At 43.5% G+C, this 16,355-nt stretch overlaps 1 protein-coding gene across 1 annotated transcript in view; it reads left to right on the forward strand.

Moving 5' to 3' along the window:
• Positions 1-16,355, forward strand: part of LCK (LCK proto-oncogene, Src family tyrosine kinase) — an 80,779-nt gene that overhangs the window by 30,946 nt on the left and 33,478 nt on the right. Inside the window, exons 4-5 of the mRNA XM_075195218.1 lie at positions 10,340-10,430; positions 16,136-16,234. Of these exons, the coding sequence (XP_075051319.1) occupies positions 10,340-10,430; positions 16,136-16,234 (190 nt within the window). The remainder of the gene's footprint in view (positions 1-10,339; positions 10,431-16,135; positions 16,235-16,355) is intronic.

Raw genomic sequence — 16,355 nt, forward strand, 5'->3', positions numbered from 1 at the left:
TACCTCGTCTACCCATCCATTGTATACTAACTTGTTTGTGCCCCACCTTGATCCTATTTTTTTTAGAGATGAGCGCACTCGGATTTCTGAAATCCGAGCCCACCCGAACGTTGCCGATCCGAGCCGGATCCGAGACAGATCCGGGTATTCCCGTCAATTGCAAAACTAAAACCGAGGCTCTGAGTCATAATCCCGCTGTCGGATCTCGCGATACTCGGATTCTATAAATTCCCTGCTAGTCGCCGCCATCTTCACTTGGGCATTGATCAGGGTAGAGGGAGGGTGTGTTAGGTGGTCCTCTGTCCTGCTATATCTCGTGCTGTTCAGTTCTGTGATGTGCTGTGCTGTGCTCTGTGTTCTGCTCAGTCCAGTGGTGCTGTGTCCTGTGCTCTGTCCTTCTGAGTTCAGTGGTGCTGCTGGGTCCTGTGCTGTATCCTGTTCAGTCCAGTGGTGCTGTGTCCTGTGCTCTGTCCTTCTGAGTTCAGTGGTGCTGCTGGGTCCTGTGCTGTGTCCTGTTCAGTCCAGTGGTGCTGTGTCCTGTGCTCTGTCCTTCTGAGTTCAGTGGTGCTGCTGGGTCCTGTGCTGTGTCCTGTTCAGTCCAGTGGTGCTGTGTCCTGTGCTCTGTCCTTCTAAGGGCATTGTTATTTCCCCATTATTCCCAAATTATAAAAAATTTCAAAAAAGTTATAAAAAAAATTACAAAAAAAGTAATTATAAAAAATAAAAAAAATAAAAAAATATCCCAAAACAATCCTGCAGTATAAGTCCATTGGTACTGCTATATTACAAAGTTCACTGATTCAGCAGTATAAGTCTAGTGGTACTGCTATATTACAAAGTTCACTGATTTTGCAGTATAAGTCCATTGGTACTGCTATATTACAAAGTTCACTCATTCTGCAGTATAAGTCCATTGGTACTGCGATATTACAAAGTTCACTCATTCTGCAGTATAAGTCCAGTGGTACTGCAATATTACAAAGTTCACTCATTCTGCAGTATAAGTCCATTGGTACTGCAATATTACAAAGTTCACTCATTCTGCAGTATAAGTCCAGTGGTACTGCAATATTACAAAGTTCACTCATTCTGCAGTATAAGTCCATTGGTACTGCAATATTACAAAGTTCACTCATTCTGCAGTATAAGTCCAGTGGTACTGCAATATTGCAAAGTTCACTCATTCTGCAGTATAAGTCCATTGTTGTTACTGCCATATTACAAATTTCACTGATTCTGCAGTATAAGTCCAGTGGTACTGCTGTATAACTCCAGTCCAGTGGTACTCTCCTGTGCCGCATATAATTTTTAAAGGCTTTGCCAAGTGTGTGTGGCTTCGGGGTACACTCTCTTGTGCTACATATAATGCAGAACAAAAATTTGGAGGATAAAGTAGGGAAAGATCAAGACCCACTTCCTCCTAATGCTGAAGCTGCTGCCACTAGTCATGACATAGACGATGAAATGCCATCAACGTCGTCTGGCAAGCCCGATGCCCAATCTCCTAGTACAGGGCATGTAAAATCCAAAAAGCCCAAGTTCAGTAAAAGTAGCAAAAAGAGAAACTTAAAATCATCTGAGGAGAAACGTAAAGTTGCCAATATGCCATTTACGACACGCAGTGGCAAGGAACGGATTAGGCCCTGGCCCGTGTTCATGACTAGTGGTTCAGCTTCACCCAAGGAACTAAGCCCTCCTCCACCCCCCCCCCTACAAAAAATTTAAGAGAGTTATGCTGTCAGCAACAACACAGCAAACAACTCTGCCTTCTAAAGAGAAATTATCACAAATCCCCAAGGCGAGTCCAAGGGTGTTGGTGGTTGCGAAGCCTGACCTTCCCATCACTGTACGGGAAGAGGTGGCTCCTTCCACCATTTGCAGCACGCCCTCTGCATATGCTGGAAGGATCACCCACAGTCCAGTTACAGATTTGGCTAATGAAGGTGTGAATGTTGTACACCGGGAGGAGGATATTGATGTAGCTGGCGCTGAGGAGGATGTTGATGATTATGATGCAGACAGATACATAATTGCCTTTCTCAATTTCTATTTATATTCTAGATTATATAACGGCTGAATAGTTTTCTATTTTACTCCTAGTGGAGAGGGGATCTGATGCAGACAGATACCAAACTGCCTTTGTCCATTGCTTTGTATATTTGAATTTCTAGTTCTACAGTCTATGCAGGCTGCTTTTTTTATATTCAACTACAAGTGTAGGGCGGGGGGGGGGGGGCATAGATAGCCACCAAAGTAACGTGGTCCATTTAATTTCACTTTCTAGCTCCACGGTCTGTGCAGCCTGCTTTTTTTATCTTCAAAGTATTTACAAGCCTTGCAATCTAAATTAACAAGAGGTAGTGACGTGCTAGAACTCCACCCTCTATATGCTGCAGAGGATGGAGGAGCATCAAAAGGCCATTCAAGCCTACACAGCCACCTACAACATAGGAAAAGGAGTGGGGATGCGCCTGAGTCAAGCGCACTGGAGAATGATTTCCGTGTTGTGCAAGGTTCTGCAGCCATTTGAACTTGCCACACGAGAAGTCAGTTCCGACACTGCCAGCTTGAGTCAGGTGATTCCCCTGATCAGGCTTTTGCAGAAGCAGCTGGAGAAAGTGAGGGAGGAGCTGGTACACCATTGCGATTCCACCAAGCATGTAGCTCTTGTGGATGAAGCCCTTCGTACGCTTTGCCAGGATCCGAGGGTGGTCAGTCTTTTAAAGTCAGACGAATACATTCTGGCCACCGTTCTCGATCCTCGGTTTAAAGCGTATATTGTGTCTCTGTTTCCGGCGGACACAAGTCTACAGCGGTGCAAAGACCTGCTGGTCAGGAGATTGTCCTCTGAAGAGGACCGTGACATGCCACCAGCTCCACCTTCATTTTCATCACTGTTTGTGCAGTTCCAAAAAAGAGGAACTGCCATTTCTATTGCTACCTTCTTTCTTTCTGTATTTCCTGTGTCCTGTGGTCTGTTCTGCTAAGGGCATTGTTATTTCCAAGTTATCCAAAAGTTCTAAAAAAACAAATTTAAATTTATAAAAAAAAATATAAAAAAATTAATTTAAGAAAAAATAATAAAAAAAATTCCAAAAATAATTGGAAAAAAATATTACAAAATTTTAAAAAATCTAGCTTGTACTGCTATTTAAAAGTCTAACTACGATCATTCACTGTTGCTGTACCCAAAAATAATAGGTACTGCTATTAAAGTACAGTCCAGTGGTACTCTCCTGTGCCGCAGATAATTTGTAAAAGCTTTGCCGAGTGTGTGTAGTTATGTATCACAGGTTTTAAGAAGAGGCACAACACTGACAACCTGTTAGAGAAACTGAGGGAAATAATCTCTCTGTGGCTCACCCCACTTAGACTCTCCTGGGGATTCGAATAACTGCCATTTCTATTACTACCTTCTTTCTTTCTCTATTTAAAAAAAAAACAAAAAACTGCCATTTCTAGTACTACCTTCTTTCTTTCTATATTTAAAAAAACTAAAAAACTGTCATTTCTATTACTACGTTAATTGTTTGTGCAGTCACAAAAAAGAGGAACTGCGCCCTTAACTGCTATGTTGGTTTTAGACGTCCATCCGGTGTCCGCCATCTGTGCACTGGAATTCAGACCAGTTGAGGGTTTTATTATTATATTGTGGCCCCGGTACCAAATTGGGTACCGGGGCCACTCCACTACGCAGTCCAGATACTTGTTTGGTGGAATTCAGACCAGTTGAGGGATTTTTTATTATATTGTGGGGACCACTCCACTACGCAGTCCAGATACTTTTTTGGTGGAATTCAGACCAGTTGAGGGATTTTTTATTATATTGTGGGGACCACTCCACTACGCAGTCCAGATACTTGTTTGGTGGAATTCAGAACAATTGAGGTTTTTTTTATTATATTGTGACCCCGGTATCAAATTGGGTACCGGGGCCACTCCACTACGCAGTCCAGATACTTTTTTGGTGGATTTCAGACCAGTTGAGGGATTTTTTATTATATTGTGGGGACCACTCCACTACGCAGACCAAATACTTTTTGGTGGAATTCAGACCAGTGCGTATGTAGGGACTAGTGTTGAAAATGCAGACTCACGCCTGAGCCGCAGCAGTAGCTGCTCCCCATTCTGAACAAATCGGTTCAACATCCATGGCGACAATTGTTAGTCTGGTGGAACCAGAGGTCTACGGCCCTGTATGTCCTTTATAGGCGTCAGATTTCCATCGTCCCAGGGACTTAATATCGTCGATGGGAGCACCTGACTGTGCTGCGGCAGAAGCCGCCCCACTCCTGAACGAGTGGGTGCCGAAAGCATCGGGTCTAGCCCGGTGTGCTGGCAGGCTGAGCTGCGGCGGTAACCACCTCAGTCTTGCTGGGGTGACAAATCATGTGGCGGCACAAAGCCCGAGGTCAAATACCAAACAGTGTATCGCCATCCGGCACTATCCACTGGTCCCAGGACAACTCCTTTACGATTGGCCGGTGCTAATTCTGCCGTCAGCGTGACTATCCCCTTCTGGGCGAATAGGATAGTGACTTGTGGGCAATCGGCAAAAGCACTAAGTGACCTGTTGCCGACACACCAAAGCCTCAGACTATAGGGCGGATAAAACTGCAAAGCGGGAACCTCATGCTACTGGACATATTGAACTATCCCCATGCATGGGTAATGTTATCTAACGGCCTCTATCCTATTGCTCAGTATATAAACAGAGGGTTTACCAGGCCACCTGTGAAGTAGACATGTTAATGACCCTAGCCAGTAGTACAGCGCCTATGGTGTGTTGAGACTGAGACCCTAGCTCATCCACTCGGAATGCCCCATATCATCTAAGGAAAAAATTGCGCTGAATTCTAAACTTCATAACAGGGGAGCTGCATGTTGTGTACTATGAGTAGCTCCCCCTTCCGCACTTGGGCCTACATCAATAATCCACTCCTATATTGGGTATATCCTGGAGTCCCCGCGTGCAGATAAGCTTATTCCATGGGCTTTCATAATTGCTTAACCTAAGACTTGCCAAAGCCGTTTCTAGCCCCCGCAGCAACCCCTGGTAGTGGGTGCAGTGGCGGACGGCTCAACATGCAAACCCCAAACCAAAGGCCAAAAATAGCCTGTTAAACTGAATTTGTGAGGGAGGGGCCCGGTGACATGACTAAGCCTATCATCCTCCATAGGGGATGGAAGGGGCTTTCTAATTGCTTTACGCGCTAGACATTGCTAGTGTTTGTGAGATGCTATGTACCAGCAAGTGCAAAACCGTGCACTAAATAACAGAGGGAGCGGGGGGGCGGAGGAAGATAATAACGTTGCGTGGTAAACTTCAGGTGCCCCTTTTACTAACCGTGTACCTAACGTATACAACCAATATAACGGCAAGCTAAGGAAAGGAAGAGTCTAAGTCACCGGTGATGAGTTATGACCTAGGAAACGCTTCCCCAGTTACCATGAATGCGCAGCGGAATGTGTAAACGATCCTTGCATGCAAGGCAGTGTATAACAGTATACCCTTGAAGAACCTATCTTCCCATGTTATGTAAGTGACAATTAAGTTTTGTGTTCTTGCAAATGATTTAAGCCTGGGCGGTGAGTAACTAGAGTGTTCTTCTGTAATGCCTTGTACGTGAGGTGAGTAACTGGGTTGGGCTTCTGAAATGAAATCTGGGATCTACCAAATGCAAAAAATACGTCCCCCGACCGCCAACTAGCAGGGGAGCACCTGCTGACTCCTGTTGTCCCGGCCCTACAAGGGGCCTAGCACTGTTGGTAAAGGGCTGGACAGTATCCTGTACCTTCCCTGACACCGGAAGTTTGATGAACCTTCTGCATATAGCGCAAAAGCTCTACCTGTTTACCATGTGTTGCATGCCAGGATTTAGTAATGCAGGGGAAGAAACTGTTGACACAGAGAGCTCCTAGATTGATTGGGTGCCATACCGATAAACAGACACCATTAGGTGAAATCAGCCTGCGTCAGCGGGACATATGGGTTGCAGCGCTCAGTAAGGGAAAACATATAAATCTACTCCTTGGCTGTAGGAGTCTCTGCTAATCCTGTGGCTTCTGAACTAGGCACAGTCTTGTATACCAAGAATGTCTCGTAATCGGCGAGTATATAACAACCAGATGGTATGTGACCTCATTGAAAGATGTAAATGCATTCAACTTGCCTGCATGAAACATGTTGTCCATGTGGCCTTACTATATGCTTAATGGACCTGCGTATTAGTGCCCCTAGCTAAAAGGAACTGGGGGTGACTATGTACGTGCTGTATGCGGGAATGGTAGTTCATTTAAAGACCCCAACTTGCTAATAGGCCAAAATATTTAGCTGGTTAGCTGTAGTGACAGCGACATCAGCTTGTTCCATGAGAGGAAAGCACTAACTCATGATTGCTAACTCTTCTTGCCTAAGTAGGGGTGTGTTGGGGTGACCATGTAGAGTAATCCTACTTGACAGAGATGGAATCAAAATCCAATCCCCCTAATTTAAAATGTCGCTTCCCGAATGGAGATAACGATGAATGGCCCGCCTGCCGCGGTGCCTGTTTCTATGTAGGTCAAAGCCATATAAAATTCGTCAGGCCACTGTATTTCGACAAAGCCACAAGCTGCTATATCGTTATTTATCAAAAGGGGTGTAATTGACATAATGTTGCTCACGACCTACCCTGATATCCCGATTGTGTGGGTGGGCCTAATGAGAATTTCAGTTACTTCGGCAAGGCGGACGTGCCTGAACTGGCCTCAACTAAGGATTCCTTGAGGACTGACTGAAGATGTGGACCTGCCTTCTGTGAACCTCGTGTTGTGACGAAATGTATTTGAGGTAATCATGCTCACCGGGCATGCATCGCCGATCCCCTGTATCTGGGGTGCGTTTGGTTCCGATTTTCGCCCCGAATGCTGTTGCCGTGTACCTTCTAACCGTTGTAAAACATCCACAGCGCTGTCTGAAAGTATCTCACACCGTAGCATATGTAGTACTGACACAGGAAATATGTTAAACATGGGTATAGGGACTTGGAGATAAGGGGGAAGGAGGGGGTGTGATGTGGAAAGGGGGTGCTTGGGGGGGGGCGATTGGCGGGGTGATGATACAGACCTAAAGTGTGGGAGTGCGTGTGCATGGGGAGACGGGGAGAGGGCGAAGGCTGAATGTACAGAGCCCCCGGACGGGAAGACAGGGGGAGGGGTAAATGAGGGGAGACTGCTATTTAATGCCTTTATTATTATTATTTTTTAATTGAAAACTTGCCCTTTGCCAAATAATTCACTGGGAATGTAATAAATACCCTGCAGCAGGAGGGGGGGGGCATGTGATGACGGGGGTGGGGCGGTGGTTAGCCTGGGCTTACCCCTTACTGTTATAGTTTGTTTTTCCAGCCGGGTAATGAGGCTTCCACGTGCCTGTGACCGGCGTATATATCCTCTCCAGGGCGTCCACGCCCCCTCCCAACCCATTGGTTGGTTACAGGAGAGGAGTTACCTTAAAGCTGCAGGTACCATTTGTTGTCCCTATCACTGAGTTTAGGGACGTTCAACTTAGGGCTGCACTTGTCATAGTCTCTTTCTTTTTGCAGCGTCTTATCCTCCCACAATATTACCACTATCGATTAGCTAGATAGTTACAGTGTTGCCCAGCCTGGGTTACTGACTCACACAGATCCTGTCCTGGTAGGGTTTCCTCCAGCGACACCATGATTACTGGCCCAGAATCTTTTTTGCTGATGTCTTGTACACCAGGATCCTCCAAGCTAGAATAGCTCTATTGGTATTCTGCTCTCCTTATATTTTTGGCTGTATACCCCCGGAGTAGGGTCAAATGTCTCAATCCTCCCCCTTTCAGCAGGAGTCTATCAGTAGGCACTTCAACTGTTAGACATACAGCAAAAAATAATAACCATTACTCCCTTCTAATTCTCCTGGATCTCTCTGCTGCATTTGACACTGTTGACCACTCTCTCCTCATACAAACGCTACAATCCCTAGGTTTTGAAGGCACTGTCCTGTCCTGGTTCTCATCCTACCTATCTAATCGTTCTTTCAGTGTTAATTTCTCTGGATCCACCTCTGCTCCGCTTCCTTTATCAGTTGGAGTTCCACAAGGCTCAGTCCTAGGTCCTCTGCTATTCTCTATCTACACGACTTCTCTTGGAAAACTAATAAGCTCCTTTGGATTTCAGTATCATCTCTATGCGGATGATACACAAATCTATCTTTTCTCTCCTGATCTTTCACCATCTGTGCTGTCTCGCATTACTGACTGCCTTTCTGCCATATCATCTTGGATGTCTTCTCGCCAACTCAAACTCAATCTTTCAAAAACTGAATTAATAATATTCCCACCCAAAAACAGAAGCTTCCTGCCTGACATTTCTATATCTGTTGATAACATGACCATAAATCCCACCCAGCAAGCTCGTTGCCTAGGTGTAATTCTTGATTCACAACTGTCGTTTATTCCCCACATCAACTCTATATCTAAATCATGTTACATACACCTAAAGAACATTTCCAGAATACGCACATATCTGACACAAGACACCGCAAAAACATTAATTCATGCACTCATCATCTCCCGCATCGACTATTGCAATTCCCTCCTTACTGGTCTTCCCAAAGTCAGACTTGAACCCCTACAATCTATTTTGCACGCAGCGGCTAGATTGATTTTCCTTGCAAACCGTTATTCCTCTGCTGAGCCACTCTGTCAGTCTCTACATTGGCTGCCTGTATATCAACGAATCCAATATAAAATTCTTCTACTAACATATAAGGCCATCAACAAAATTGCACCGACATACATTTCCTCACTTGTCTCAAACTATCTCCCAACTCAACACCTCCGTTCTGCACAAGATCTATGTCTCTCTTCCACTCTCATCACATCCTCCCATTCTCGGTTACAGGATTTTTTCCGGTCTGCACCCACTTTGTGGAATTCCCTCCCACGCACAGTAAGACTTTCCTCTAGTCTTTAAACCTTCAAGCATTCACTGAAAACCCACCTCTTCAGACAAGGTTATGATATTCCTCAACCACCATCTTAATTTCCCTAGATTTCCCTATTACCATCCTCTACACTGCTAACGCAAGACAACAACCCTCTGACCAACACTGCAACACACACAGCCCACTCAGTACTTTTACCTTTGCATTCTAGCTGGTCCATTGTGCAATATGATGTAGCACATGCCCTTGTGTTTCAAACTCCCATTGTCCTATAGATTGTAAGCTTGCGAGCAGGGTTCTCTTACCTCTCTGTCTGTATGTATTACCCAGTATTGTCTTATTAATGTTTGTTACCAATTGTAAAGCGGTACGGAATTTGCTGGCGCTATATAAATAAATGTTGAGGATGATGATAATGATACCCTCTCTGTTATCTTGATTATACAATGGAATGGCTTGACTCAATCAGCTGTTTGGCTGAATACACTAAACATGGGGTTACAATATTACATCAGGGAATGACACTTCACGCTTACATGAAACAATAAGACTTTTGACACATTATATCAGCAGTGTTACACAATCTGAGTCTGTGATACATTTTGATACAATAACATTTATATTAATACATATTAATACATTTCCCAATACTATCTCAGCCAGTATATTACTGTGGAGGCACATTGCATATCATCTAGAAATTCTAACCTAATTACCTCTCAGATTACCTGATGACCTAGCTAATTAACGTGGGCTGACAACTAGCTATATCAAGTCACTCAGCCATTGTTTTGATTACAAACCAGATTTAAGCCACAGCTCATAACAATGCACATTTGAGACAAATGGTAATTACCTTAGCTAACACAAGCAAAATGACTTCTGCTGTCCTGTTACATTCACACAATATAGCAATATTCTATATATTTCTAATACATACAACATTGCAGGTAATAGCAAGGGCAAAATGTACCTAATAACATGAAATAATAATACACATAATACACCGATGCTGTGGTGTATATACTTAAACTGGGCCAAGGATTAAAAAGTACATAAAACTGTGAGAAACGGGTGATGAATAAAAAGTTCTCAGCCCAGTAGAACCCCGTTTCCTGACAGTAAGTAAATGTAATTTGATAGTTTTACAATGAAGGCAGTGGGAGAGGTGGCGGTAAGGCATACCACCGTCTACACCCCCACTTCAACCACTAATTTGTATAGTTTTTTGCTTGCTTCGTAAGTACTGTATGGAATATCTTATTATCTTTTGTCTATGATACAAACAGTATACATAATTTTGCTTGCTTACCTATATTGCTAACATGTTTATAGTATTTTGCCTGACATATATTGATGGATGTGTTTCATTATTCCACAGATAAACAGGTAGTGACCTTGTATAGTTACGAGCCTGTACATGATGGAGATCTTGGTTTTGAGGCTGGAGAGAAGCTGCAGATACTGGAATCGTGAGTGTGAATGTTAAGCCTATGTTTAGTAGCTGTGCAGCTTTAGTGCTCACACATCTAACAATTGTGCCCACTGAACCACATTTGTAAATTATTATTAGACCTCATAGCAAGCTATAGATTACCAGTGTATAATTGTAAAAATATAACAAGTAGAAATGAGTAAAGTTGTAGAAAATTTTGAGTGCATCAATGTTTTTGCATCAAGGTCATTTTGTAGGGGCATCAAGTTCTGGAGATACAATATTTGAGATCCACTTTTGCCTCACCATTTCCCAGAGGGCCAATCTGCTCTGTATTTATAAAATTGCACTTCATAGAATTATAGTCTATAAGTAGAGCTGGTCAATTTATTCTGCTTGTTGGTGTGGTTGGAGTAAGAGGGATTGCACCTGCACAGCAAAGCATTGCAAGAGTAATAAATATAGAAGCTGAGATTCATACAATTGATCTTGACTTGTGTCAATGTCCCAGATTTATTATTATTAGTGCTAGTTATTCAGTTTTATTTTTGCTTACTGGCTAGTGGCTAACACACATATTGGTCACTCTGAGAATAGCTCTTCCTGTTGGAATATGTAACTAACTTTCACTAACTTATGAGAGGTGTCTGTGGTTATTTACACTTGCAAGTTGCTGATGGTCAGACTCTCTGTCTCAGACTATGTACACAGGACACTGCTATTTAATTCTGTGCAGATGTGGTACCCCAAAGCCCTGTTGAACAGCACAGAGGAGTGCATAAACGCTTTTAAAATGCAGGGCTACAAGGGGTTAATTGTGCTCCTGAAAACTTGTGCCCAGGAGTGATTGACAGGAGGAGGATGAAGGCCCTGATTGGCTGGGGAGTAACAGGAAGAGGTTGTGCAGGAAGGAGGAGAGGGAGAGAACATGGTAGAAGGAACAAGGGGGAGGATGTGCAGCCGAGCAGAGAGAAGATAAGCTGCTGCCAGAACTGTGACATTGCCAGCAAAGCGGACGGAGAACAGCTGGGGACACGCAGCGGGGCGCCAAAGACAGTATTCACTAACTACAGAACTCTTTTCAAGGTAAAACCTCAGCCTGCAGTGTACTGCACACACCCCAGTGTCAGAGGGAAGAGTGATGAGAGAATCTATCCAAAACTGACATTGCATTCTTGTACAAGGAAGGATTGTGAGAGCTTTTCCCCCAGATCATACCTATACACAGGCTGCAGGGAACAATTAAGACGGTTGTTTCAGCTATATCCTGTGTGTGTGTGTGTGTGTGTGTGCTGATATCTGGACATTATACCCTGCTGCAGAGTACATGTGCTGATAGAGATTCATTGACTGTTGAGAGAACAGCGCCATCTTGTGGCTGAAATGAGCAACAGCTCTGCTTTCTACTATAATACTTAACCCTTGATGGAAACCTCTGCAGGACATTGGAACACTACCCAAATTCCTGTACACAGGTCAGCCCAGGACTGAGTGGAAAATATGGTAACGTTACCGGGGATAATATTGGTGCACCAAATGTTTTAGATGATGTTAATGTTATGTGATTTACCTAAGAATTGATTTATTAATATTGAAGGTGTGACATTCAGTGTTAGTGGTACCGCTGCAATTCAAGTTAACTCAGCAGTAGATGCTAAAAGTGGGGCACCTGACCCATAGGGAATAGCACGGTACCCCAAACACCTGACTAAGAAGTAGCCCTCTAGTGGGCGCGGTAGTGACCGTAAGAGTCTTGATGGGTTATTATTGATGGTTATTGCATCATCACCAGTCAGATATTGTTAACGTGAAAGTAGTAACTGTGATTACCAGTGTGCCTTATTAGACAATGTGTATTGAAGATGTTATCGTTATTCCGCCTTATACTCACCAGGTGTATGTTATATGTTAAATGCTATTGTGCTCTATGCTGATCAGACGCATTATTTTGTCATTACTATTGAGCTGAAGGGGTCAGTGGCGCGGTGGCTTACCAAAACTATCCTTACCGCATTCTCAATAAAATCAAGTTGTTTGACCAATCTTTGTCCCTTTCATTGAAGTATTTATCTCCTGACCACCGGATATCCAAAAGAGAAAAGAACCTGACTCGTATCTGGGAGACAAGGTAATGGAAGGATTTCCCATCAGTACTCGACCACCACACAAAGACCGCAAGTCCAGGACATCATTGGTACAGCTACAGCACACATTCATCATTTCACTCTCTCACTTCATTGACTCTTTGTGTAGTTCTCTGGTTGGCCCTGCAGATCCTGTCCTCAGACTGAGCCCTGTGGGACTCCAAAGAAAGAAATGGAGACGAAGTGCATCCAGAGAAACAAACACTGAAGTAGCTGTTTGATAAATAGGATGTGAACAAGTAAAACACAGAGTCCTGAAGACCTAGAGAATACAACGCTTTTATGAGAAATGAATGGTCAACATTTGATCCCCTTCTGCAACACCAAAGATAGGATTAGCGAAAGTCAGATCTTCTAGCGCCTCTGACTCCTACATTTCCAAATGTTTCACTAGGTGGCAAAGAAGCAACAGAGCTTGTGACAGTCTCACACCTGGGAGATAAAGCCTCACATTTCAGAGAGGCGTCAGGTCCCCACCACCACTCTCTGCCTCGATAACAGGGAATGATATGTCATATGGCATGCAAAGTAAATTCGCCTATCAGGCTATACATTTGCTTTGCCTTGTTCCTCATCCTGCAGCTCTGTTACATCCTCCAAATGGTGCTACTTCCTGATGCAGCAACTACTGTGAGTTTGGGCAGCACGGTGGCTTAGTGGTTAGCACTACTGTCTCACAGCACTGGGTTTATGAGTTCAATTCCCAACCATGGTCTTATCCGTGTGGAGTTTGTATGTTCTCCCCGTGTTTTGCGTGGGTTTCCTCCGGGTGCTCCGGTTTCCTCCCACACTCCAAAAACCTACTGGTAAGTTAATTGGCTGCTATTAAATTGACCCTAGTCTGTCTATCTCTGTGTGTGTGTGTGTGTGTGTGTGTGTGTGTGTGTGTGTGTGTTAGGGAATTTAGACTGTAAGCTTCATTGGGGCTGGGACAGATGTGAGTGAATTCTCTGTACAGCGCTGCGGAATTAGTGGCGCTATATAAATAAATGATGATGATGATGATTAAGGAGACAAAAGCTATTATAAGTTGCACTTTGGCATAATCAGTTGCCCCAAATCAAACCTGTCACGAAACAAGTTTGATATCCCTTTAACCAGCCTGTCCCTCATTTCTCACAAAATGTGGAGCAAACAACATATCATTTTTATAGCCTTGATTTATGTTCCCCAGCTCACCAGAGTATAAAGGCAGTGTCTAATAATTACATGGGCATAATGGGACATTGTAGCCATGCCTATATAGGAGACTTTTTCACTATATGTTACTGATTGTAAAAATTGTATATTGTTTATTGTATCTTGATACTTCTATTGATATTGCAGTGAAGCTGTTATTCATTGTTCTTAAAGTTTAGCCAGGTAGGTTATGGGTAAGGATCAGATTGCAGGATAGAGGTGAGGGGCCTGTAGCTACATTCCTTCTCCCCTTCGTTTCTCTACAGGAAGTCCTGAACAGCTTAAAGCTAGGACTGGCTGAAAAAGCTTGTAAGAGGTTAATTTCAGGAGGGGCTGAGTGCAATCCTATATTTGGAGGTGGGGAAGGCCAATTAATATTCATTGTCTTCCACGGGTTTGGGCCAGACATTCTGTCAGGGGCACAGCAGGGGCGCCAGTGTGGCAGGACAGCTCATCTTCACTCCCCCTCCAACCTCCTGCTCCAGCACTCACCAATGTTTAAGAGGGAGAGAGCTAGGGGTTTCCCTGGGGTAAGGGAAAGCACTGAAGATAAATGACCCTGGATATAAGGACCACTGGAGAGCAGGAGGGGGTGCTCAGTCTAAAGATTGATTCCTGGAAGATGCACAGTGGCTTAGTGACAAGCACTTCACAGCACTGGGGTCATGAGTTTGATTCCCAGCCATTGCCTTATCTGTGTGTAGTTTGCATGTTTTCCCTATGTTTGCGTGGGTTTCCTCCGGGTGCTTCAGTTTCCTCCCACAATGCAAAAACATACTAGTAGGTTAATTGACTGCTATCAAATTTACCCTAGTCTCTCTCTCTCTGTCTCTGTGTGTGTGTGTGTATGTTAGGGAATTCATCATCATCACCAGCTATTTATATAGCGCCACTAATTCCACAGCGCTGTACAGAGAACTCACTCACATCAGACCCTGCCCCATTGGAGCTTACAGTCTAAATTTCCTAACATATACACACACACAAACCATGAGAGACTAAAGTCAATTTAATAGCAGCCAATTAACCTACCAGTATGTTTTTGGAGTGTGGGGGGAAACCGGAGCACCCGGAGGAAACCCATGCAAACACCGGGAGAACATACAAACCCCACACAGATAAGGCCATGAATCTAGACTGTAAGCTCCAATGGAGCAGGGACTGATGTAAGTAAGTTCTCTGTACAGCGCTGCGTAATTAGTGGCATTATATAAATAACTGATGATGATGATGATGATGATGGAAGGTGCAGGGTGGCTGATGTTGAGTTTATGTTCTCTACCAGCAGACTACATGTGCAGCTGAGAGAAATCCATCTTGTATTCTGCAAGTCAGGACAGCCAGGTGACTGTAACTCCTGTAACTCCTTAAGCTAGTGTGGTATGGGACAGATTAAGTGGTAAACCTGCCTGGTATTTATTTACTGTTTGTATATAATATTCTAGTGATTGTTTTTATTACATTAAATGTATTGTTGTACTTTGTAACTACATTTGTCTTAGTGACTATGAGGTACTGGATAGACTTCCCTGGCATAGTAAGGCACCGCTGGGTAGCCAGCCAGCGTGGGATCGGTAGAACTGGACCAGATAAACCCTGTATCCTCAACTACTCTGGAAACCCACAGCTGCAATGTTGCTATAACAACAAGTGGCCTGAGTGACACAGAAGCTGTTCCCTCTGTATAACTGCCAACGGCATATCTGTGGATGCCAAAAGCCCGTTCTCAATCTAAATCTTTTGCCTGGACTATTAATTTTAAAATATGGGGACAATTTTTCACTTGTTTATTTGGTGGATGGTTCTCTACCCCTCTCTTTTTTTCTTATTTTATTTTGCAGTCTCTTTATCTTTTCTCTCTAATTTTCACACTTCCACTCTCTTTTTTTTCTTTTTCTCTCTCCACATTTTGTTCTTACTCCTTTTTTCGCTCTGACTAAATCTGCTGCCTTTTCACAGCAAGTTAGTATAACATTAGCATTTTACAATGTGTTCCGCGTTTCGCGCAAGAAAAATGTGATATGTCATGATGTGGAACAGAGCCGGTAATGGAGAAGACAGTGCAGAACAAAAATGATAGGAGGAATTCTGCAAGAAACACTTAAGGGAATATTCTGACAGAGAAATGTGTGAAATTCCAAAATCAAATGCGGAATGAGGCAAATATTCCATGGAGCAGTTTTCAAATATTTGCAACTACTCCAAATATTTAGTAATAAATAACAATAATATATACTGAATTTCACTGGAATATACAACACGATTCCACTTTACTGGGGGACATATGGGCTACCTTAAATGGGTTACGTCTGAAAACACCACTATATACCAGTTTGTATATCCCAGTGTCCTTGTAAAGCTCACAGTTTGCAGTCTTCCACATTTGCCCACCTTGTCTGTCTCATGTTTTCACTTGCAGAACAGGAGAGTGGTGGAAAGCAAAGTCACTGCGCACAGGAGGAGTGGGACTTGTGCCATTCAACTTTGTGGGAGCTATAAATGGAGTAACAACAGAACCGTGAGTATCTGGTTAGAGCCAAAGAGCAAAAGAAGTATAAAAAGGTAGTCTAATAAGCACTGTGTCTGGACTACCGTAACATTCTGGCAAACCTTTGAACACATTTTTTTGTTTTTATCTT

Source organism: Mixophyes fleayi, chromosome 2 (genome assembly GCF_038048845.1).
Source record: "Mixophyes fleayi isolate aMixFle1 chromosome 2, aMixFle1.hap1, whole genome shotgun sequence".
In the NCBI taxonomy this organism is placed as follows: Eukaryota; Metazoa; Chordata; class Amphibia; order Anura; family Limnodynastidae; genus Mixophyes; species Mixophyes fleayi.